At 37.6% G+C, this 24,456-nt stretch overlaps 2 protein-coding genes across 3 annotated transcripts in view; one reads left to right on the top strand and one right to left on the bottom strand.

The window, feature by feature from the left end:
* The first annotated feature begins 62 nt into the window (after window positions 1-62).
* Window positions 63-22,549, top strand: LOC127868781 (probable flavin-containing monoamine oxidase A). The gene is made up of 11 exons (XM_052410852.1): window positions 63-199; window positions 518-696; window positions 2,845-2,932; window positions 3,599-3,776; window positions 4,737-4,851; window positions 7,221-7,378; window positions 12,645-12,822; window positions 13,352-13,452; window positions 14,371-14,553; window positions 15,678-15,865; window positions 18,517-22,549. Exons 2-11 carry the CDS (start codon window positions 579-581, stop codon window positions 18,683-18,685), a joined length of 1,476 nt encoding a protein of 491 aa, XP_052266812.1. The 5' UTR covers window positions 63-199; window positions 518-578; the 3' UTR covers window positions 18,686-22,549.
* The window catches only part of LOC127868777 (mitochondrial Rho GTPase 1-like), a 32,957-nt gene continuing 30,150 nt past the window's right edge, over window positions 21,650-24,456 (bottom strand). For both annotated transcript variants that reach the window (XM_052410842.1, XM_052410843.1), the window contains one exon: window positions 21,650-24,363. In XM_052410842.1, the coding sequence (XP_052266802.1) occupies window positions 24,246-24,363 (118 nt within the window). In that variant the 3' untranslated portion in view covers window positions 21,650-24,245. The remainder of the gene's footprint in view (window positions 24,364-24,456) is intronic.

Genomic DNA, 24,456 nt, shown 5'->3' with positions numbered 1-24,456 from the left:
GAAAAGAGAACACATTCCTACAAGGGAGACCACTTGTGTTATGAAAGTTCAGTTTTATATCGTGGTAGTCTCCCATATAATAACATGTGACCTGACCTTTGTCATGTAATTTGTAAACACTTGAATAGGTCTACTTTCATTTTAACCTGTTATCAAATATATGAGGTTTCAAAGGTTGTCAGCCGTTTGTACAAACCAGGTCAGTGTCTGTACATAAATTTGTGATATGGTTGTTTTTTACAAATGATTTCAAACAAAATTTTTATTGACTAATTGAATATAAAATTTAAATAGAATTAAATATTTAAAATGTTTTTTTTATTTCTTACTACATTACTGACACTGAAAGTATAATAATGTTTCTGTCCTGCAATGTGTGATATTTACTTTTCACAGAGTATTCAAATAAATGGCTTGTGAAAGTTCCATTTGACTTGACACTTGAGAAACTTGACAATTAACTATTATTTATAATTTGATGATTGCAACTGTCTGTACATGTACATTTGTACTGCAGTTTCTATAAGAGACATTATTCAACTGCTCAACCAACCACTTGGTTTGATTGATAATGTAAAATGTCTGCCACTGCTGTGGATGTGGTGGTTGTGGGTGCAGGGATATCTGGCCTCTCGTGTGCGCGCTACCTCCTGCGCAAGGACACCTCGCTGAAAGTGATGGTTGTGGAGGCTAAAGGTGAGAGCTTTAGAATTCTCTGCAAAAGTATCATCCTAGATTAGCCTGTTAAGTCTGCACTGGCTAATCAGGGACAGCACTTGAATTCTGCTTTCATTGATTTTTTTTCTTTTTGAAGGTTAGACTTTTGTAACGAAAATCCAGCCTTGGTTAAAAGTGTAGTCCTCTTCTACTATTGGCCTGTCAGTAATTTAGTGTGAGTGTCTAAATCTGGATGCTGCTATAACTCATAAAGATCTAAACCTTATGATACTTTGTTTGTTGATAGAGGGCCATTTTATTGGGAATATGCATGTTATTTCAGTCTGGTCAGTTCATCTGTCTATCCATTGGAAAATGGATAGAGGGCCGTATGAGGAAATCAATATGCTCTCTACGTCAGGTTGTTTTTTTTAGGCAAAAATTGTGGCTGCTATGGTTACAGAAAAGAGTTAAAACTGTAATATGTATCCAGCAACAATAAGAACAAGAAATATCTTTTAAAATATATATGGCGTTGGTTGTGGGGTTGGTGTTCATTAAAGATAAAGAGTTATATCAATGAGATCAAAGAAAGCAAAAGTTTTTTTCTGTGCAGTTTTTAGCAGTATCACACGCAAATCGATTATGGGGTGTTTCGCCAGATTTCGTGGCTTATTTCGCATTATTAGATATTATTGATCATACATCTAAAGATACTGAACAGGAATACAAAAGAAGAATGCAAATGAAATGAAAACATAAACGTCAACCAGCCACACACAAAATTTTCCATACATATATTTGAAATATTTATGCGCGCTTTCTGCGAACAGACCTGTTTTTAGTTGTTTTTCGGACAATATCTTTTTTTATTATTTTTAATAGTATCGGGAAATATCGCGCTCATGCTTAATAAATTGGTCAAAATGATGGAATAATTCTTGTTAAATTACTAAAAAATAGTATTTATCATAGAATTGTTTAAAACACATCTATTATTGGCATACCATAATTATACCGCATTTAAGATAATGCTGGTCAAAATAAAATTCTAGTTCACCTAGTTAACGCGATGACGTTTTATATTTTATAAGGATCCCTTTACTGTTAAAGAGGTTTGAACGACAGCTTGTTTAAAACTTTATACTTTTACATGTATAACGTTCAATTTGGAAAACAATTTAAAATATTTTGGTCAAAACGAATAGGGATAGGGAAAAACTAAACTTTTATAATCTTAAATATACTAGATCACATAGTGCAATATTGTAGTAATTTCTAAATATGAGAACATAGCCTGTAAGTACAAACACTCTGGCGTTGACAATCTTCGTAACATAAAGGGCCACACACAAACTGCATTGATGTCGAGAGTTGAGTGTAAAAGAGTTCTATCCCTATAGCGTTTTCATTTGAGATAAAATTGTATCATGCTGAATACAAAGTTAACATCATTTCAGAACGCATGGTTGTATCCCTTTTCATACAAAATACTTCACAAAATAAATTTTTTCTTGAATTACCTTTTAATTTAAATGATATAACTGTCTGTAGATTGCCTGTTTTCTATTTCAAAAAGTTTCAGGCCTACTGTTGGGACATTTTTATTCAAATTCTATTGGATGCTTAAAAAGGTCAGCAAAGTTGAAAAGCTGGGTAAAACAGCTACCTCCCAAAAAATACTTAAGTTGATGAAACTTATGGAGATCCTATTCTTACTGCAACAACAATTGCCCATTAATTGACTGCTGTTTTATCTGTGACAAAGCTCTTGCTCACCTGTGGGTTACAGTTGTTGTAATTGTGTTTTTAACTTTAAAAGCCCTGTTTCTTCAAGGACATCCTGTACTAGTTATCAAAAGTCTCATTCGCTCAAATATGCTAATTTTCTTGAGCGACAATGCGAGAATTTTGCTACCGTGTTCTCATTAATTATTAATGAGGCATTTCAATGGTTAAAAGTCTGCACGAAATAATCTACCAGAAATATGCAATCTTATTTCCTTTGTCAAATATAATAGAATTACATGTATTCCATGGTATATAATGTAGTTTTAATGCTATAAATAGTGTGCATTTTAAAAATGCAACTTCATCTCTTCTTAATAACTCAAATTAATGTGTGATTTGACCATTTTGTTTTCTGTATTCACTCATGGTACAAGATCCATAGTCTTAATGTCTCAGATAGAGTCGGTGGGCGTACCCTGTCGGTGCCCATGAAGACTGCAACTGGAACCAACACATGGGATCTGGGCGCACACTGGGTCGGGAGGTAAGTAAAAGAGTTGGACTTAAACCTTGTTACAGAGGTCTGACCGATATGTACTCATTCCCAGTCGTAGTAAACTGATATTAGATTGTTCCATTGTCTAAAGCAAGGAAGTGACTGACCAGGGAAAGGTGGACAAAGGCCTTGTGGTAATGGGTGTCCTAATAGTGTAATTAACACCCCTTACTTTAAAAGCTTTAAAACTAATTGAAAGTCAAGTGGGTGCTCAAACTTGTAATTTATAGGATGAGATGCTAGTCTATAGACCAGTAGATGGTTACATCACTCAATTGATCTGCAACTCTTGATTACATGTATCAATCAGTGTTCAGCTTTTGTGTAGAAACCAGACAACTTTGTTCACCATCAATTTGATTCTTGGTACATACATGTACTAAGTTCCTTTCTGTACTATAAAAAACATGTATAGATTTTGCTGATTTTTGCATGGCTCCAATTTCTCAATTTTGCTTTAAGCATGTTATTACTATAATTAAAAAAATTAATAATTTTATCAGACTGATCATTTTGTCATTTAATATATAATTTGTCTGTATAATATTACAATATATGCAAACTTCAGAGTAGTTTACTCAAGCTAATCTTTGCAAAACATGCATAATAAGTGAGAAATCTTTGCCTGTTCCACAAGCAAGCATGTCTTTGCAGATGTCAGCCCCACATCATGAGACTGATTGAGGAACTGGAGCTTCAAGTGCATCCTCAGTACTTGAAGGGGAGGAAATTCCTACAAGTTGGGAAAGACAACTCAATCAAGAGTTACTCCTCCGACATCCCAACACTGTCCTTGTTAGGACTGTTGGATTTAGATAGGGCCATGAAAAAGGTAGAGATTGTATTTGATAGGGTGATAAATACCCAGTTTAAAAGAATTTAAAAGAATCATGCCATTTCATTCAATTGCATCGAGGGAAAACGGGTCTCATGTCATAAGCAGCCAGTGTACTAGCTCAGTCTGTCAGGAGCTACACCGACCTGTTTAAAGTCACTCATGGTTTCATGATCTAATTAGCAGACAGAGTTGTTCCTTACCAGAATGTGCAGATTTGTTGATGTGGAAAGAAACTCAGACTTCATATTTAAAAGATGTATTGTAATAGTTACAGGCAAAACAATTTTAAGACATTTGTTACAATCCAAAACATAAAGCTAACATAGCCTTACGTTTGTTAAAGGTCAACCGTGAAATATCAGTTGTTTAGTCTCTCATTGACATACAAGCACATCAGCAACCAACTTATCATTTAACCTCCACACCCACTCCCCAAATGGTTTATAAGTCAAACAGCATCCAGCAGAGTTTGCAGCCATAGAATATTTGCTTATTTCCCTACACCATCACTGAGAAGTGATAAACACATTTTGTATGTTATTTTTACACACCTATTGTAAAAATCTACAATTGTATCAAGTGTTTTCAATCAATGGATTAGGAATATTAAATAAAATATCAATAAGTGTAGAATGCTTTGTATTTGCGAGGACAAATCGGAACAAATTTCTAGAACAATTTTTAAAATTTTGCAAAGTCATGAAGTAGGGTTGTTGTTAAGACATAAAAATGTAACAAAAAATAATAACTCAATTGAACTCAATCAAACTTAAGTGAATACTTTGTAAAGGTTTTTATTCAAACCAGCAATTTAAAAAAATAATGCCATACAATGGATTCTGGAAGGCTTGCACTTCTTTTTAATTTGAATATTGCGAATATGAGCAAAATTAAAATAACAAACACTATAAACCAGTTCTACAGTAATATTTCATGCTAGTGATTCTTGATCAGATTGACACATTGGCAAGGGAGATCTCTCAGAGTGACCCATATGGACACAAGAGAGCTGCTGAGTTTGACGGGATGACATTGGAGACCTACATCAACAATACCATGTGGATTGGAGGTTAGCTAACATACACTTGCATGAGCTATACATTGTAAATGTGAATTAAACTTTATTATTTTTAGCTCATCTATTTTTTGAAAAAAAATTATGAGCTATTGTCATCACCTTGGCGTCGGCGTCGGCGTCCGGTTAAGTTTTACGTTTAGGTCCACTTTTCTCAGAAAGTATCAATGCTATTGCATTCAAACTTGGTACACTTACTAACTATCATGAGGGGACTGGGCAGGCAAAGTTAGATAACTCTGGCGTGCATTTTGACTGAATTATGTGCCCTTTTTATACTTAGAAAATTAAAAAGTTTGGTTAAGTTTTGCGTTTAGGTCCACTTTTTTCAGAAAGTATCAATGCTATTGCATTCAAACTTGGTACACTTACTTACTATCATGAGGGGACTGGGCAGGTAAAGTTAGATAACTCTGGCGTGCATTTTGACAGAATTATGTGCCCTTTTTATACTTAGAAAATTGAAAATTTTGGTTAAGTTTTGTGTTTAGGTCCATTTTATTCCTTAAGTATCAAAGCTATTGCTTTCATACTTGCAACACTTACTAACTATCATAAGGGGACTGTGCAGGCAAAGTAATATAACTCTGACTGGCATTTTGACAGAATTATGTGCCCTTTTTATACTTAGAAAATTGAAAATTTGGTTATGTTTTGTGTTTAGGTCCACTTTATTCCTACAGTATCAAAGCTATTGCTTTCATACTTGCAACACTTATTAACTATCGTAAGGGGACTGTGCAGGCAAAGTTATGTAACTCTGACTGGCATTTGGACGGAATTATGGGCCCTTTATACTTAGAAAATTGAAAGTTTGGTTAAGTTTTGTGTTTTGGTCCACTTTACCCCTAAAGTTTCATAGATATTGCTTTCATACTTGGAACACTCGCAAACTATCATAAGGGTACAGTAAAGGGACAAGTTGCATAACTCTGGATGTCATTTTTACGGAATTATGGCCCTTTTTTGACTTAGTAACTTTGAATATATGGTTAAATTTTGTGTTTCGATCCACTTTACTTCTAAAGTATCAAGGCTATTGCTTTCAAACTTCAAATACTTTCATGCTATCATGAGGTTACTGTACCTGGCAAGTTGAATTTTACCTTGACCTTTGAATGAGCTTGACTCTCAAGGTCAAATTATTAAATTTTGCTAAAATTGCCATAACTTCTTTATTTATGATTAGATTTGATTGATACTTTGACAAAACAACTCTTACCTGACATACCACAATAAACTCCACCCAAACCATCGCCCGTGCCCCCCCCCCCCCCACTCCCCCCCCCTCACTTCCCCCCCCCCCGAATCCCCCCCCCTATTTTTTTTTTTTTTTTTTTTTTTTATATTATCTCACAACCACCACACCCTCACACTATACCCCCCCACCCCACCCCCTCCCCAATTTTTTTTTTTTTTAAACGGTTAAAAAACAAAACTATTTATTTTGCTTATTTTATGTTTGAAATACCGTCCAACCATCGCACCCAAGAATCCCCCCCAACCCCCCACCCAAATCCCCCCCCCCCCCAAATTTTTTCTTCTTTTTTTTTTTTAAGATCATCTCACAAATAACCACCACACCCTCACACTATACTCCCCCCCCCCCCCCCACCTCACCCCCCCCAATTTTTTTTTTTAAACGGTTACAAAAACACAAATATTTATTTTTATTATTTTATGTTTGAAATACCGTCCAACCATCGCACCCAAGAATCCATACCCCCCGACCCCCCACCCCTCCTTCCCGATTTTTTTTCCCCTTTTTTTGGCATTTTTGGAAGATAATGTAATAAATGTCCACACCCCCACACAATGCACCCCTCTTCACTCCACCCCTCCCTCCTTTGTGATTGAAAATGAGAGTCCCTTCACCTATAAAAAGAAAATAGATGAGCGGTCTGCACCCGCAAGGCGGTGCTCTTGTTTAAAACATAGGACCTCTATAATTAAAGCTTACACTTAAGTAGAACACCACACAGGCTTTTGAATTTGCAAGGTAGTTTTTGCTAGATTATTGATGAAAAGTGTTAACAATGATTTATTATTTTTCAGATTCCATTGATAATAATGAATATAAAACACACATATTCTACCTTTTTTGTAGTCAGAATTGTTTTCATGGTTTATATCGGGCCAATAGTAAAATATCAGTTGGTTGTTAATTTCTTTAGAATAGTAAAGTATATGAGAATTGCGCTGAGAAAACAGACTTAATTTATATTCATCAAGTGTTGTCCCAGATAAGCTTTTGCAATCTGCACATGATTATCAGGGAGGACACTTTCCTCCCATGCATTAAACACTAATTTCCCAGAGCATATATATATATTATATATTATAATTTGTAACCCATGTTGCAGAGTCCAAGGAGACCCTGAGCATAGCTATCCGTGCTGTGCTAGGTGTCGAGTTGGCTGATGTCTCCCTCCTGTACTTCCTCACTTACGTGTCGGCAGCTGGGGGTCTGAAACAGCTCGTGGAGGCCACACCCTTTACAGCACAGGAATACACCGTACAGGTAGGGAAACAATACACCCTACACAGTACAGGAAAACAACAAACAGGTAGGGAAACAATACACCCTACACAGCGCAGGAATACACCATACAGGTAGGGTGACAATATACCCTACACAGCACAGGAATACACCATACAGGTAGGGAAACAATACACCCTTTACAGCACAGGAATACACCATACAGGTAGGGAAACAATACACCCTATACAGCACAGGAATACATCACACAGGAAGGGAAACTATACAACCTACACTGCACAGGAATACACCATACAGGTAGGGAAACAATACACCCTTAACAGCACAGGAATACACCATACAGGTAGGGAAACAATACACCCTATACAGCACAGGAATACACCATACAGGAAGGGAAACAATACAACCTACACTGCACAGGAATACACCATACAGGTAGGGTAACAATACACCCTACACTGCACAGAAATACACCATACAGGTAGGGTAACAATACACCATTTACAGCACAGGAATACACCATACAGGTAGGGTGACAATACACCCTACACAGCACAGAAATACACCAAAAAGGTAGGGTAACAATACACCCTTTACAGCACAGGAATACACCATACATGTAGGGAAACAATACACCCTATACAGCACAGGAATACACCATACAGGTAGGGAAACAATACAACCTACACTGCAAAGGAATACACCATACAGGTAGGGTAACAATACACCCTACACTGCACAGGAATACACCATACAGGTAGGGTAACAATACACCATTTACAGTACAGGAATACACCATACAGGTAGGGTGACAATACACCCTACACAGCACAGAAATACACCATACAGGTAGGGTAACAATACACCCTTTACAGCACAGGAATACACCATACAGGTAGGGAAACAATACACCCTATACAGCACAGGAATACACCATACAGGTAGGGAAACAATACAACCTACACTGCACAGGAATACACCATACAGGTAGGGTAACAATACACCCTACACTGCACAGGAATACACCATACAGGTAGGGTAACAATACACCATTTACAGTACAGGAATACACCATACAGGTAGGGTGACAATACACCCTACACAGCACAGAAATACACCATACAGGTAGGGTAACAATACACCCTTTACAGCACAGGAATACACCATACAGGTAGGGAAACAATACACCCTACACAGCACAGGAATACACAATACAGGTAGGGTAACAATACACCCTACACAGCACAGGAATACACCATACAGGTAGGGTAACAATACACCCTTTACAGCACAGGAATACACCATACAGGTAGGGTAACAATACACCCTACACAGCACAGGAATACACCATACAGGTAGGGTAACAATACACCCTTTACAGCGCAGGTATACACCATACAGGTAGGGTAACAATACACCCTACACTGCGCAGGAATACACGATACAGGTAGGAAAACAATACACCCTACACAGCACAGGAATGCACCATACAGGTAGGGTAACAATACACTACACAGCGCATGAATACACCATACAGGTAGGGTAACAATACACCCTACACTGCGCAGGAATACACAATACAGGTAAGGTAACAATACGCTCTACACAGCGCATGAATGCACCATACAGGTAGGAAAACAATACACCCTACACAGCGCAGGAATACACCATACAGGAAGGGAAACAATACACCCTACACAGCACAGGTATACACCATACAGGTAGGAAAACAATACACTAAACACAGCACAGGAATACACCATACAGGTAGGGTAACAATACACCCTACACTGCGCAGGAATACACAATACAGGTAGGGTAACAATACACTCTACACAGCGCATGAATGCACCATACAGGTAGGAAAACAATACACCCTACACAGCACAGGAATACACCATACAGGTAGGGTAACAATACACCCTACACAGCGCAGAAATACACCATACAGGTAGAGAACAATACACCCTACACTGCGCAGGAATACACTATACAGGTAGGAAAACAATGGACCCTACACAGCACAGGAATACACCATACAGGAAGGGAAACAATACATCCTACACTGCACAGGAATACACCATACAGGTAGGGTAACAATACACCCTACACTGCACAGGAATACACCATACAGGTAGGGTAACAATACACCCTACACTGCACAGGAATACACCATACAGGTAGGGTAACAATACACCCTTTACAGCACAGGAATACACCATACAGGTAGGGAAACAATACACTATACACAGCACAGGAATACACAATACAGGTAGGGTAACAATACACCCTACACAGCACAGGAATACACCATACAGGTAGGGTAACAATACACCCTTTACAGCACAGGAATACACCATACAGGTAGGGTAACAATACACCCTACACAGCACAGGAATACACCATACAGGTAGGGTAACAATACACCCTTTACAGCACAGTAATACACCATACAGGTAGGGTAACAATACACCCTACACAGCACAGGAATACACCATACAGGTAGGGTAACAATACACCCTTCACAGCACAGGAATACACCATACAAGTAGGGTAACAATACACCCTTTACAGCACAGGAATACACCATACAGGAATGGAAACAATAAACCCTGCATAGCACAGGAATACACCATACAGGTAGGGAAACAATACACCCTACACTGCGCAGGAATACACAATAAAGGTAGGAAAACAATACACCCTACACAGCACAGGAATACACCATACAGGAAGGGAAACAATACACCCTACACAGCACAGGAATACACCATACAGGTAGGGTAACAATACACCCTACACTGCGTAGGAATACACAATACAGGTAGGGTAACAATACACTCTACACAGCGCATGAATGCACCATACAGGTAGGAAAACAATACACCCTACACAGCGCAGGAATACACCATACAGGTAGGGTAACACTACACCCTACACTGCGCAGGAATACACTATACAGGTAGGAAAACAATACACCCTACACAGCACAGGAATGCACCATACAGCTAGGGTAACAATACACTACACAGCGCATGAATACACCATACAGGTAGGGTAACAATACACCCTACACTGCGCAGGAATACACAATACAGGTAGGGTAACAATACACTCTACACAGCGCATGAATGCACCATACAGGTAGGAAAACAATACACCCTACACAGCGCAGGAATACACCATACAGGAAGGGAAACAATACACCCTACACAGCACAGGTATACACCATACAGGTAAGAAAACAATACACTCTACACAGCACAGGAATACACCATACAGGTAGGAAAACCATTCACTCTACACAGCACAGGAATAAACCATACATGTAGGGAAACAATACACCCTACACTGCACAGGAATACACCATACAGGTAGGAAAACAATACACTTCAAACAGCACAGGAATACACCATACAGGTAGGGAAACAATACACCATACACAGCACAGGAATACACCATACAGGTTGGGTAACAATACACCCAACACAGCACAGGTATACACCATACAGGTAGGAAAACAATACACTCTACACAGCACAGGAATACACCATACAGGTAGGGAAACAATACACCCTACACTGCACAGGAATACACCATACAGGTAGGGAAACAATACACCCTACACAGCACAGGAATACACCATACAGGTAGGAAAACCATTCACTCTACACAGCACAGGAATACACCATACAGGTAGGGAAACAATACACCCTACACTGCACAGGAATACACCATACAGGTAGGAAAACAATACACTCTACACAGCACAGGAATATATCATACAGGTAGGAAAACAATACACCCTACACAGCACAGGAATACACAATACAGGAAGGTAAACAATACACCCTACACAGCACAGGAACACATTTTACAGGAAGGGTAACAATACACCATACACAGAGCAGGAATACACCATACAGGTAGGGTAACAATACACCCTACACAGCATAGGAATACACCATACAGGAAGGGGGAAACAATATACCCTACACAGCACAGGAATACACCATACAGGTAGGGTAACAATACACCCTACACTGCGCAGGAATACACAATACAGTTAGGGTAACAATACACTCTACACAGCGCATGAATGCACCATACAGGTAGGGTAACAATACACCCTACACAGCACAGGTATACACCATACAGGTAGGAAAACAATACATCATACACAGCACAGGAATACACCATACAGGTAGGGTAACAATACACCCTTCACTGCATAGGAATACACCATACTGGTAGGAAAACAATACACCCTTCACTGTGCAGCAATACACAATACAGGTAGAGAAACCATACATCAGACACAGCACAGGAATACACCGTATAGGTAGGGTAACAATACACCCTACTCTGCACAGGAAAATACACAATAAAGGTAGGGTAACAATACACCCTACACAGAACAGGAATACACAATACAGGTAGGGTAACAATACACCCTACACTGCACAGGAATACACAATACAGGTAGAGTAACAATACACACTACACAGCACAGGAATACACCTTACAGGTAGGGTGACAATATACCCTTCACAGCGCAGGAATGCACCATACAGGTAGGAAAAAAATACATCATACACTGCGCAGGAATACACCATACAGGAAGGAAAAGAATACATCATACACTGCGCAGGAATACACCATACAGGTAGGGAAATATACAGAGCCAAATAAAAAATTGATGGGCCCGCTCCTCTGTAATTTCCTTTTGCCTCTATGGACTTGTCAAAACAAAATGTGTGAATATCTATCAAAAATAAATAAATTGTCACTAATATTTAATAGCAAATTAAAAGACTGTCTTTGAAAACCTTAATTACATGCATTAGTCTTATGAATTCCCAGTTTTAGCAACACTATACCCTTTGAGATCATAAATCTCCCCTTAGTACAGGTAATGTAATATTGAAGGGCCAATTAGTTGCTTCTTGAGAAGTTCCCATTTATATATTAAAAGTACCCAAAAAAAAACTTTTGACGGAAGAAGAAAAAAATTATATAATACATTGACTGTAAGGCAAATCAACACTGGTTATATACTGCAACCTTATCCCAACAGATCCCGTCATTAAGTAAGGTATCATTTGCTTTCACTATTTCAAAATATGACTGAGATTTCAATATAAAAAATCAATTGTGTACCATTTGTTTAAGGCTTCGTTAAGATGAGATGAAAAACCAATTAAAAAGAAAGCAAAACAGTCCTCAATTGTGTAGGGGTCCATTCAATTTTGAAGGTTGTCCTCATGGTTGTTTTCTCAACTTGCAGGGTGGTACCCAGCAGATTTCACTCAGCATAGCAGAAGAGCTGGGAGACAGCAGGTTGAGGCTGTCAGAGCCGGTAACCAGCATAACACAGGAAGAGCACTTGGTTACCGTGACAACCAACAATGGCTCTGTGTTCAAGTGCAAGAAAGTGGTGCTAGCCATACCTCCTAACCAGTTTGGTAAAGATGAGTTGCAATTGATATATGCTAATAACTCATAATTATACATGCAGCTTTTGAATCACATATCGTCGCTGTCGTTCTCAAACCTCGTAGCTACAAAATGCCAACTTTTCAGGAGAGAGAAAAAACCGTCTCATTTTTTTATAGGAAACCTCGTAGTTGCAAATAAAAAAAAAATATAAAAACGTTTTTGACAAATTTGTCCAAACGAAACGAAGTACCTATAGGTGAAATGGCGTCGCTACAACTTTTCGCCGGGGAAAAAAGCCAACAATCATTCTACAACATTTTGTTACGTCACATGGCTTTTTCAAGGGCTCTGATTGGCGTAGAGCTACGAGATATAGCACAAAACACGCGCCAGACTTTATATATTCGGAAGACGAAAAAAATATTTTGAAAATTTTGGAGCTACGAGGTTTGAGAACGACAGCGACGATATATGTAATTATATTTGTATGTCCATAATGACTATTGTTTGCATTATAATTATAAATTCTGAAAGAGTCAACTGTTATTACTTCAGCAAGAATCCAGTTTGTTCCTGCAATCCCAACTGTCATGAAGGAGCTTCACAAGAGAATGCCCATGTCAAACTATGTGAAATTCCTCATCACCTACAAACAGGTAGGAATCATACAAATGGGTCTATGCAGGGCTCAACATTAACGGTTGTCCTATTGCCCCATGCAAGTAAAAGTTGGGTCCGGGCAAGTTACTTTATAATCTAGTTGTCCGCCCGTTAACAGTTAATGGGATATTTCACGTTTGGGCAATTGGCTTTACGTTCAGGGCAAGTAGATTTTCTAAGTTGGTTTTTAGGTAAATGTTGAGCACTGCTATGTATTCTATAATACCCAGAAGTAATAGTATTTATTAAGGTTCGTGCATTCTTTATTTTAAGACAATTAAATGTTGCATCACATGTTTGCACTACCATAATCAATGTTAGATATGAAGTTTATTCCAAGTTTTGCTGTGTATTAATAAAACCATTTTTTTACTCTGTCAAAAGCTTTCTGCCTCGATACCAATGTTTTAATCATTTCCTGAGAAGCTTCAGTATTAAGCCAACCGGAATTTAGAAGTTATGGACACACTTCCAATGTTCTGGTTGCATAGTGGTCGCAATATTCTTCTCCAGTTATAACTTAGGAAACTTTCCGTAGAACAATTTGCAAAATTAATTTGTCTTAAAACCAAATTGTTTTTACATGTATGATTTGTTTTGTAATTCAAATAATTTTTTAATTATGCGAGTCGTGTTATGAGAAAACTGGGCTTAATGCATGTGCGTAAAGTGTTGTCCCAGATAAGCCTGTGCAGTCCGCACAGGCTAATCAGGGATGACACTTTCCCCTTTTATGGTATTTTTAGTTTCAAGGAAGACCCTCCTTACCGAAAATCAAGTTTAGGCGGAAAGTGTCGTCCCTGATTAGCCTGTGCAGACTGCACAGGCTAATCTGGGACGACACTTTTACGCACATGCATTAAGCCCAGTTTTCTCAGAACGGGACACATTTATATACAACACTTAATCTACAGGCATTCTGGCGCGATCAAGGTTACTCTGGTGAGATAGTGACCAATGGGGGACCATGCCATATGAAGGTGGCCTGCAGTTGTGGGCCACTAAGCTTCAGCTATGACGACACATCGGCCAGTGGTGATCCTGCATTGGTTGCCTTCATGGCCGGGTCACAGGCTATAGACTGGCGACAGCAAACTGTAAGTTAATTAAGGTATAAAGAAAAAGTATAGTGTGTAAGTCTTAGGTATGGATGAATAAGTCATCATAAGCACATTGCCTGGAAATTAAGTTTGTCTATCTTCTCCACAAACGCAGCTTAACTGGGAGTCCAAAGGAAAATATGAAACAGGTTATTTCTTGACTTTGTGCATGATCAATTTTTCTTTTAAGAAATTTGCTGAAGGGATAGCATGATGCGCCAGATGGATGCACTGGAAAAGTAGGCCTCTAAGTCCTCGGTCAAAGTCATGATTGAATGTCAAATGTCAAATACCGGTATTAATGTACAAGATATCAATGCCTAAAACTGTCTACACCATGGATGGAATAATAAGCAGAGGTAACACTCATGGTGTGATTGAAATGTTGCATACAAGATCTAGGTTCCTAGGAACATGATTAAGGTCACAGATTAAATATTGGAATAAAACCTAAATACTGTGTTAGTGGTTGTTTTTTTTTTCCACAATTGATGTTATTTAAAAATTACTTGGCAGAGTTGACAATCATTACGAGAAGGATTGTCTTGTGCTAGAACCTGCTCCTAAATTCAGGTCAAGAGCATTATTGTTCAAATATGTATGGAGACAATGTCATTTAAAAGGGCCCCAAAGGAGTTATATACCAAGCATTATAAGGCAGTTAAAGAAATATAAAGTGGCATTCCCTTGTACAGCTCCTATTAAGTAATGGGTTTGATACCCATATGTTTTAGAAAAGTGCAGTTATGTAAAAAAAAAAAAGCATTTATAGATCAGTTGTAATCCAGTATTGCCTTTACATAGCCTCTTTAAATAAAATTTGCAAGAATACAAAGATAAAATTGTGAGCAACAGGACCCTAAATCAAGGGTTCAGATAACAATTCAAGGTCACATTTGAGAATTCAAAGCACTGAGACTTTGTTCAATCTGAACCCAATGAAAGGCATTATTGGAAGTAACATCTTTGTGACAGGGACACTCTTTTATCTGATGATAATATATTGATGGTTATTCAAGTAAAAGCAATTATAAACATTTAACAGAATTTAATATGATGTGTATGCCTTCTATTTTGCATTCATTTACAATAATTTTCATATAATTATTCTTATTCATCAGCCAGAAAATCGCAGAAAAGCAGTACTAGAAGGTCTGGCCCAGTTTTTTGGTGCACAGGTCCACGAGTATGTAGATTTCCAAGAGAAGGACTGGGACAGTGAGCCATTCTGTGAGGGAGGCCCTGTGTGCTGCGCGACCCCAGGTGCCATGAGATTCTATGTGCAGGGACTGAGGAAACCAGTCGGAAAGTATGCATTGTCTCCCATTGTTGTGGAAATAGCTTATATCTTTTTATTTAAGATCCTATCTGGGAATCATGGTTCAAACAGAAATCTCAAACTTAATTCAAGCACTTTTCAAGGACTTTTCAAGGCAATATTTTCATTTTCAAGGCCGAGAACCGTACGTTAGTTTCCTTTAAAAACTGCATTTTCAAACCAGATTAACATAGTAAATATCATTTTTTTTATTTGCTCAAACACATTACACTTATTCCACAATAACTCATACATGTTATTTCTAGTTATTACATAGAAATACAGGTTATCCATCCTTAACACAATGAGTGTCACATATGTACAGTACAGCCAACGCGGCTCAAACATAATCCGCGGCTACGCCACGGCCAGATTATTAGTACGCGGCCGCCGAATCGTGTGTTCACGCGGCGTATCGCCGTGGCAATCGGCATCGATCCGCGCAACGACGCAGAGTCTGTATTAACCTCGCGTAATTTCGCGGAGTAAATCCGCCGCATACGTACGCGGCAGATCGAGTGAAAAGATATCCACCTACATGTACATACATGTATGTGAAGCGTAGAATTAATTACGCGCAACTGTTAATGTTTCGTTCGATTATCATTATTAAATTTGTAATCCGAAACACACTTCCGAATTTTAATGCTTACGCGACCTTTGGCAAATTCTAGCGTCAAATAAACAGTGCTAAAATATCCTTTGTTTCATAAAAAGCGCGCGAAAATTATGCAGACATGTAGAACGTCGTTTGGAAAGTTTGGGTGTATTTTGTGTTGTATAAATACATGAACATCACGTCAAGCGTAAATCGCGTGTTCAGTTTAAAAAAAGCACCGATTAGACGTTATTTCATCATCTCTATAAATAGTAACACATGCCAAAATGTATTTGATACTTAAGGAAATATCGAGAATGTTTGTGTATCGTAAATATTTACCAGCATTTGCTTTAAAACTGGAATATACAGAATTATCGGGTAATTAGTAGCGATATTAACTGTATAATATGAACAAAATAAAAAGTGTTTACATACACATATTCAAACAATAGTTATAATAAGCTGATAATTAACAAAACAACAAATACGTCGTCAACGTCTTGATTATTGATGTGGCTTCAAGCTGCTAATTTTCTTAGCTTAAATATAATAGCAAAATCAACATGCAATTAATTCATAAATCCACCATATGCTGGAGCCTTGACCACTTGTATGTGCGAAAACATAATTACGTGACAGTGTTTATGTGTGAAATACATACACTACGGGCGGGAAACAAACTTAATTGGCCAGACACATTAACTATGCTTACATGTATATGCTAAGACAATCCGCGCACAATACATTTATTATGATTTTAATTATTATTATAATTGTTCTTTCAAAATTTGTTAACTACATGTAACTAAAAATATTGAAGATTTTTTATTTCATGATGCGCATCGATTCGGCATCATGTCGCGGATCGCGGCATGCCTCGGCGGACAGATGCGAAGTTTCGCGGCGAAATGCGACTTGCCGCCGCATACTGACGCGGCTTCAACGACTGAAGCGGCATCGACTCGTTTCGCCTTGCCGCCGCGGATCGCGAAATACGTTTGTTCCGCATTGGCTGTACTGTATTAACATTTAAAAGTTATTACAAACTAACACATTGTCTCTTTCTATGCTCACATCAAACAGACTAGTTCATTACATTATATAGGGGTCATCTGCTAGTCATGATCAATCTACCTATCAAGTTTCATGATCCTAGGCATAAGGGTTCTTGAATTATCATCCGGAAACCATTTTACTATTTCGGGTCACTGTGACCTTGACCTTTGACCTAGTGACCTGAAAATCAATAGGGGTCATCTGCTAGTCATGATCAATCTACCTATGAAGTTTCATGATCCTAGGCATAAGCGTTCTTGAATTATCATCCGGAAACCATTTTACTATTTCGGGTCACAGTGACCTTGACCTTTGACCTAGTGACCTCAAAATCAATAGGGGTCATCTGTGAGTCATGATCAATGTACCGATGAAGTTTCATGATCCTAGGCCAAAGCGTTCTTGAGTTATCGTCTGACATTCACCTGGTGGACGGACCGACCGACTGACATGAGCAAAGCAATATACCCCCTCTTCTTTGAAGGGGGGCATAAAAACTCCGGACATCTCAGTCACAAGGTGGACTCAAAAAGTTGAGGAATTTGATTATTGATTGAAGTAATCATTTTCAATTTATTGTTGTTTAAACAAAGATTGTTTAGAGTTTTTATATATAGGAGTTAAACCATAAGAGGGGAAGTCGGCATGGTAAAATAGATATGTATCAGTTAAATACTTTGTACTGATGTGAGCTCAAAAGGAAATGCAAATCGAACAAGCCATAAGGAACATTAAATTGTAAACATTTACATATTAGTGTGAGTGTATACATATTGAATGATACAATTTACATTCTTGAAGGAAAATTACATTGCATAAAAAATCCTGTGTAAACTTAACATTTTTTAACACAATTATCAGCCCAGTCATATGATCGTTTGAACATTTCCTCAAGTTTGACTTTTGCTGAGTGTACTATGTATTGACAATTACTGATGAAACTGTATTTAAAGGTACATTTTTTACTTCCAATACCATTTTGTAGCATCCACCTGGCTGGCACAGAGACTGCCACTGTTTGGACTGGTTACATGTCTGGAGCTGTACAGGCTGGATACCGAGCTGCCATGGAGGTACTAGAGTGCCTGAGACCGGGAACCGTCTCACAACAGGAAGTTGAGCAGAATGAGCAAACCTACAAGCCAGTCTGCTGAACATTCAGCCTTCTAGCAATATTTTACCTAATAGATTAGTATGAAATGCATAACTTTTATGAGCAGACATAAACACTTGTTTACCCTCTTATAAAACTGCCTGTCACACAATTTGCTAAACCAATAGATTATATAATATTTACATAGAAATTTGTGTTTATCAACATGCAGAATCCTTGTACAATCTTCAGTATCAAACAGTGAGTGCCATACAATGCATCATTTTCGTATTTTTAATGCAGAAAATAAACAGCTTTGTTATACATATCAGCTGTATCATGCAAAAATGAGTCTCATGCCTGCAAATCTGGTCAGGAGCTACCCTGTCTACTATAAAGTCACAAACAAAATTTCAGGTGTCATTAGAATTCCTCCTAATAAGACTGCAGTAATGCTATACAATGCTGCATAAGGCATAAAACCCATTTTTGGATGACAGATTATGGTCGTAGATCAGTAACTTCTGCACTTAAAGCAGACACCGTCTGGTTTCAATTAAGTTAAAATGTAATTAAGTATAATTTAAGTACATGAAATGCCTTGTCTAAATTTGTAAAGAAGTAACCCAATGTCAACATGCCATACAGACGTTGCTTTACTTCCCATCATACTCTTAACAGCATCAAGTTAGATGCATACATGATGCCTGAACATTAAAGTTATAAAACAAAACACCTCTAATATTAAACTGTTACTTTAACAAAGAATTTCCAACACTATTATCTATAGACAGATAATCTTTTTACATGTATTGAGCAGTCTCTTGATAGTTTCATGTAAATGTTTACTTGATGATAATGTTAATAAAGCATGGCATGGTAACTTAAATTTACATATTCAGTCAAAAGTGTATTTGTGAAAAAGAATCGTACATTACGAAGTTAAAAAACACACCAATTGTTTTGTGTAAGTTACTTCCTTGTTGGAATACTCATACTTTCCTGTGAAAGCTTAAATGGTCTAAATGTCTATTCATCTAGTTCTATGACCGATGGGGGGCTGGGCATTTGTCCTAATTATGGCTATATATGGCTATGTAAAACCTTCTTAACACTCTAGAGGCCACATTTATTGTCCAATCTTCATGAAACTTGGTCTGAAGATTTGTCCCAACAATATCTGGATGACTTAGAAAATGGTTCAGGTTGGTTGAAAAACATGGCCGCCAGGGGGCAGGGCATTTTTCCTTACATGGCTTTAGTGAAAACTTGACACTTGGTCAGAACATTTGTTTAATGATATCTTGTACAAGTTTGAAAATGGTTCCAGTCTGTTAAAACAAGAGGACCTGAAATGCCCAAAGTCGCTCACCTGAGATTCAAAGGAACTGACCTGTTCTGTGCAGCCCCAGATGTCATTAGAAACAATATGTTCTTACCAACTTTCATGACTAGTGAACACCCTGGCAGCCTCGTTTTTCAACAGACCAGAACCATTTTCATACACATCCAAGATATCATTTAAACAAATATACTGACAAAGGTTCATGAAGATTCATAAGTCCATATAAGGAAAAATGCCACGCCCACTGGCAGCCATGTTTTTCCACCAACCTGAACCATTTTCGAACTCATCCAAGATATCATTAGGACAAATCTTCTGACCAAGTTTCATGAAGATCGGAAAATAAATGTGGCCTCTATAGTGTTAACAAGGTTTTACTATAGCCATATAAGGAAAAATGCCCCGCCCACTGGCGGCCATGTTTTTCAACCAACTGACATCATTTTTGTTCTTTTCCAAGATATTATTGGGATGAATCTTCTGACCAAGTTTCATGAAGATTGGAAAATAAATGTGGCCTCTAGAGTGATAACAAGATTTTACTATAGCCATATAAGGAAAAATGCCCCGCCCCTTGGCAGCCATGTTTTTCAAGCAAACGTAACCATTTTCGCACTCATCCAAAATATCATTGAGACCAATTTTCTGACCAAATTTCATGAAGATTGGACAATAAATGTGGCCTCTAGAGTGTTCACAAGGTTTTACTATAGCCATATAAGGAAAAATGCCCCGACCCTTGGCAGCCATGTTTTTCATGCAAACGTAACCATTTTCGTACTCATCCAAGATATCATACAGACCAATCTTCTGACCAAATTTCATGAAGATTGGACAATAAATGTGGCCTCTAGAGTGTAAACAAGGTTTTACTTCAGCCATATAAGGAAAACTGCCCCGCCCCCTGGCAGCCATGTTTTTTCACCGATCTGGACCATTTTGGAACTCGTCCGAGATATCAATGAAACCAATGTTTTGACCAAGTTTCATGATGATTGCGCAAAAATTGTGATTTTGTTGACATATTTCTCTATAGCCATATAAGGAATACTGCCCCGCCCCCTGGTGGCCATGTTTTTCAACGCACCGGAACCATTTTTTAACTCAACCAACATATCATTTAGACAAACAATTTACCAAGTTTCATGAAGATTGGGCATCAAATGTGACTTCTACAGTGTTCACAAGGTTTTTCTTTTTTTTGACCTAGTGACCTAGTTTTTGACCCAGCATGACCCAGTTTCATACTCAATTGAGGTATCAATGGGACAAATGTTCTGACCAAATTTCATGAAGATCAGGCAATAAATGTGGCCTCTAGAGTGTTCACAAGGCAAAATGTTTACGACGACGACGGACAAAAGGCGATCACAAAAGCTCACCATGAGCGAGCTAAAAAACATGGCCACCAGGTGGCAGGGAAGTTATCCTTATATGGATATAGTAAAACCTTGTTAGCACTCTAAAAGTTGCATTAATAGTTCACTCTTTAGAAACTAGGTCAGAACATTTGTTCTAATGATATTTTGGGCTGAACAGTTCCTTTGTATTTCAGGTGAGTGACATTGGGCCTTTCAGACTTGTTACTCATTAATCTTACTCCATTTGAAACAAATTGAACATTGAGCTCAGTATTGGGTTAATTGTCCTAAGCATTAAAATAAAACAGAATAAGTTGCGTTCATGATAAAATTTATTTTAATAATGTCATACTTCAGTGTATGTCCATAATAAAAACATCTAAGAAGACCTCAGACGATATAATAACAAGAGGTCCGAGACAGATACACCCCCTTCCCAAACAGGGCCTTGACACCCATCACTCAATGCTTTGATGACATATCAAACAGAAACCAATTTAACACTCAATGTCAAAGTGACCTTGACCTTTGAACTAGTGACCCAATTTCAATAGGGGTCATCTAATGACTCTGTTCAAGGGCAATGCACCGTGAAGTATCAAGCCGATCAGTCAATTCACTGTCGAGTTATTGATCAGAAACAATTTTCACATTCATTGTGACCTTGAACTTTGACCTAGCGACCCCCATTTCAATAGGGATCATCTACTGTCCAAGGTCAATGCAAATGGGAAGTATCAAGCCAATTGGTTGAAGAGTTATTGATCAGAAACGATTTTCACGCTTATTGTGACAGTTACCTTGACCTCGTGACCCCAATTTCAATAGGGGTCATATACTGTCTAAGGCCAATGCACATGTTAAGTATCAAGCCAATTGGTCAATTTGTTGACGAGTAATGATTAAGAAACGCTTTGCAACTTATTGTGAATTTTGACCTAGTGACCTCAATATCAATAGGGTCTTTTTCTGTCCAAAGCCAATGCACATGTTAAGTATAAAGCCTATCGGTCAATATGATAACAAGTTATTAATCGGAAACAAACTGGTCTACCGACAGACAGACCAACCGACTGACATCCAGCACAATAATATACCCCCTCTTCTTTGAAAGAGGGCATACATATACTGTTATATTCATAACCTGTGACCAGTGACATACAATTTAATTCTAATTACATTGTTGCAACAACAGTAAAACAATGTGAAGAATCATTAACTTTTTTTTTTCAAATTTCATATGTGGTATCATTTTTCTTGAACAAACAAGTGATTACAAACCAAACTAACAGTTCCATTGTTATAAGTGAAACTAGAACATAAATAATAATCAATTCTAAACATGCTGAAAACATTTAAATCCGAAAGCGTTTCCAATAAATACAAAAATACCAATGTGAAGATATTACAGCCCTGAAATACAAAAAACAGTTCAATGCATTTAACAGATGCTGAATCTGTAAAACAATAGCCTTGTTGTGCAAATCAATGCATACTACCGGTATTTAAAATAAAAATCGATTAAAGATTAGAAGTCATCGTAAAACTTGCGAGTATTTTATTGCTTCTTAGTCTGGCCCATCAATACCGATAGTTCTGTTTGTTTACATTTTGCTGGTTATCTGATTGCTGTCGATGTATGCCATAGTCAAAGAGGGTGTTTCATGTATGCACGTCTATGTCTACATCTACTCAAATATTTCTGGACATAATAATCAAAGGTGGTGATTAAAAATGTAAATAAAGGAACCAATTAAAGATTTTCAGCTTTTCCTCTTTCTTTTTTGCTTTGTAGATCACAATCATTTTTTGAAACAAGAGTTATCAACAAATTTCTTAAGATACACATTCAGAATCTTCAAAAAAGGCATTAGTAACAATGACCATTAAAACTTCATTTTTCTTTAACTATTTTGTTAATAGCAAATACATTTACTGTAATTATTTTATATTTGCATTATACCGACAGAGTTTACACACTAAGAACCAGACAATTTATTCCCGAGGCACCAACCTCCATATCCAATGACATTCTACAAAAACTCAAAGAAATAAGCCAGATATTTAATTCTGAAATCGAAAATGTCTGTACAGTCAAATTCGCCAGAATGTAAATCATGCATGTACGATGTGAATCTAAATTTAGTTTTAACGGTTCATTTTAAATTCCTGCAACGATATCTATTCATATGACACACGAACACTAACTAAAAAGACGAATGCTTCGGTTATTGTAGGAAAATATGTACGAAATATCTTTGTCGCAATCGGCTCGGCACGCTAATTTGTCTTTGCTGGATTTTATGATATTCGTCTTCAATGTTTAATTTTTCTTGCCTATTGTGTGTTATTGAAACATATTTTTATCAATATATTACAATTTAACATAATTATGTGAAAATCATATAATCTTGCTTTAAGACTACTAGAATATATGCAGGATGCACATGCAATCTCAAGATAAATAAAATGTTGCTAACAATCTTAATCCCTGTACTGCAACACTAATCTCTAATCATCCTTTAACAATCCTTTCAAAGAAAACAAGACACTATTCATGTGATTGCATTGAAGACAAGCATGGTTTGACCACCTAGCAGAAGTGATCCAGACTATATACCATTCACACATTCAACAAGTATAAACAATTAATGAACCACATTAAGTTTTCTGCCCAGCAGGTTTAACCAATAAACAATCATGGGACTTGCACAACCACTTGTTCTCAATCTCCTGTAGACCATAACTAACTGTAACAGTAACAACCTTCCCATCCCCTGTCTGTTAAATGTAGTTTTGAAGTTGTCCATCAAATTGTACACTACTGTTACAAACTTCCCACCCTGTGTCTATTTTTTTTAACGTTGTCTATGTAATTTCAGTTTAGCTGTAACAAACTGTTCATCTTGAGTGTGCTATTTGTACTTGTCCACCAGTTTGTACACAATGAAACCTACTCCTGCAACTGCAATAATGCCAAGGCCATACTTAAGGAGTCTCTTGTCATTTGCCATCACAACATTTTTCAGGTGACTGAAAATAGAAACAGAAACAATGTTAACATGACATAATTATTAGTTACTAAGATGGAACTTAAGTTAGCAGTAAAGAAACAAGTGATGTGTT

This window comes from Dreissena polymorpha, chromosome 2, assembly GCF_020536995.1.
Source record: "Dreissena polymorpha isolate Duluth1 chromosome 2, UMN_Dpol_1.0, whole genome shotgun sequence".
In the NCBI taxonomy this organism is placed as follows: Eukaryota; Metazoa; Mollusca; class Bivalvia; order Myida; family Dreissenidae; genus Dreissena; species Dreissena polymorpha.
Note: the sequence above shows the minus strand (reverse complement) of the source record. Positions and strands in the feature narration are given on the sequence as shown.

Excerpts from the sequence above, each read along its gene's own strand:
- LOC127868781 (XM_052410852.1), top strand. The coding sequence starts at position 579 with ATGTCTGCCACTGCTGTGGATGTGGTGGTTGTGGGTGCAGGGATATCT. Across the intron at positions 7,379-12,644 it reads CACAGGAATACACCGTACAG|GGTGGTACCCAGCAGATTTC; the intron begins GTAGGGAAACAA and ends CTCAACTTGCAG. Across the intron at positions 15,866-18,516 it reads CTGAGGAAACCAGTCGGAAA|CATCCACCTGGCTGGCACAG; the intron begins GTATGCATTGTC and ends ACCATTTTGTAG.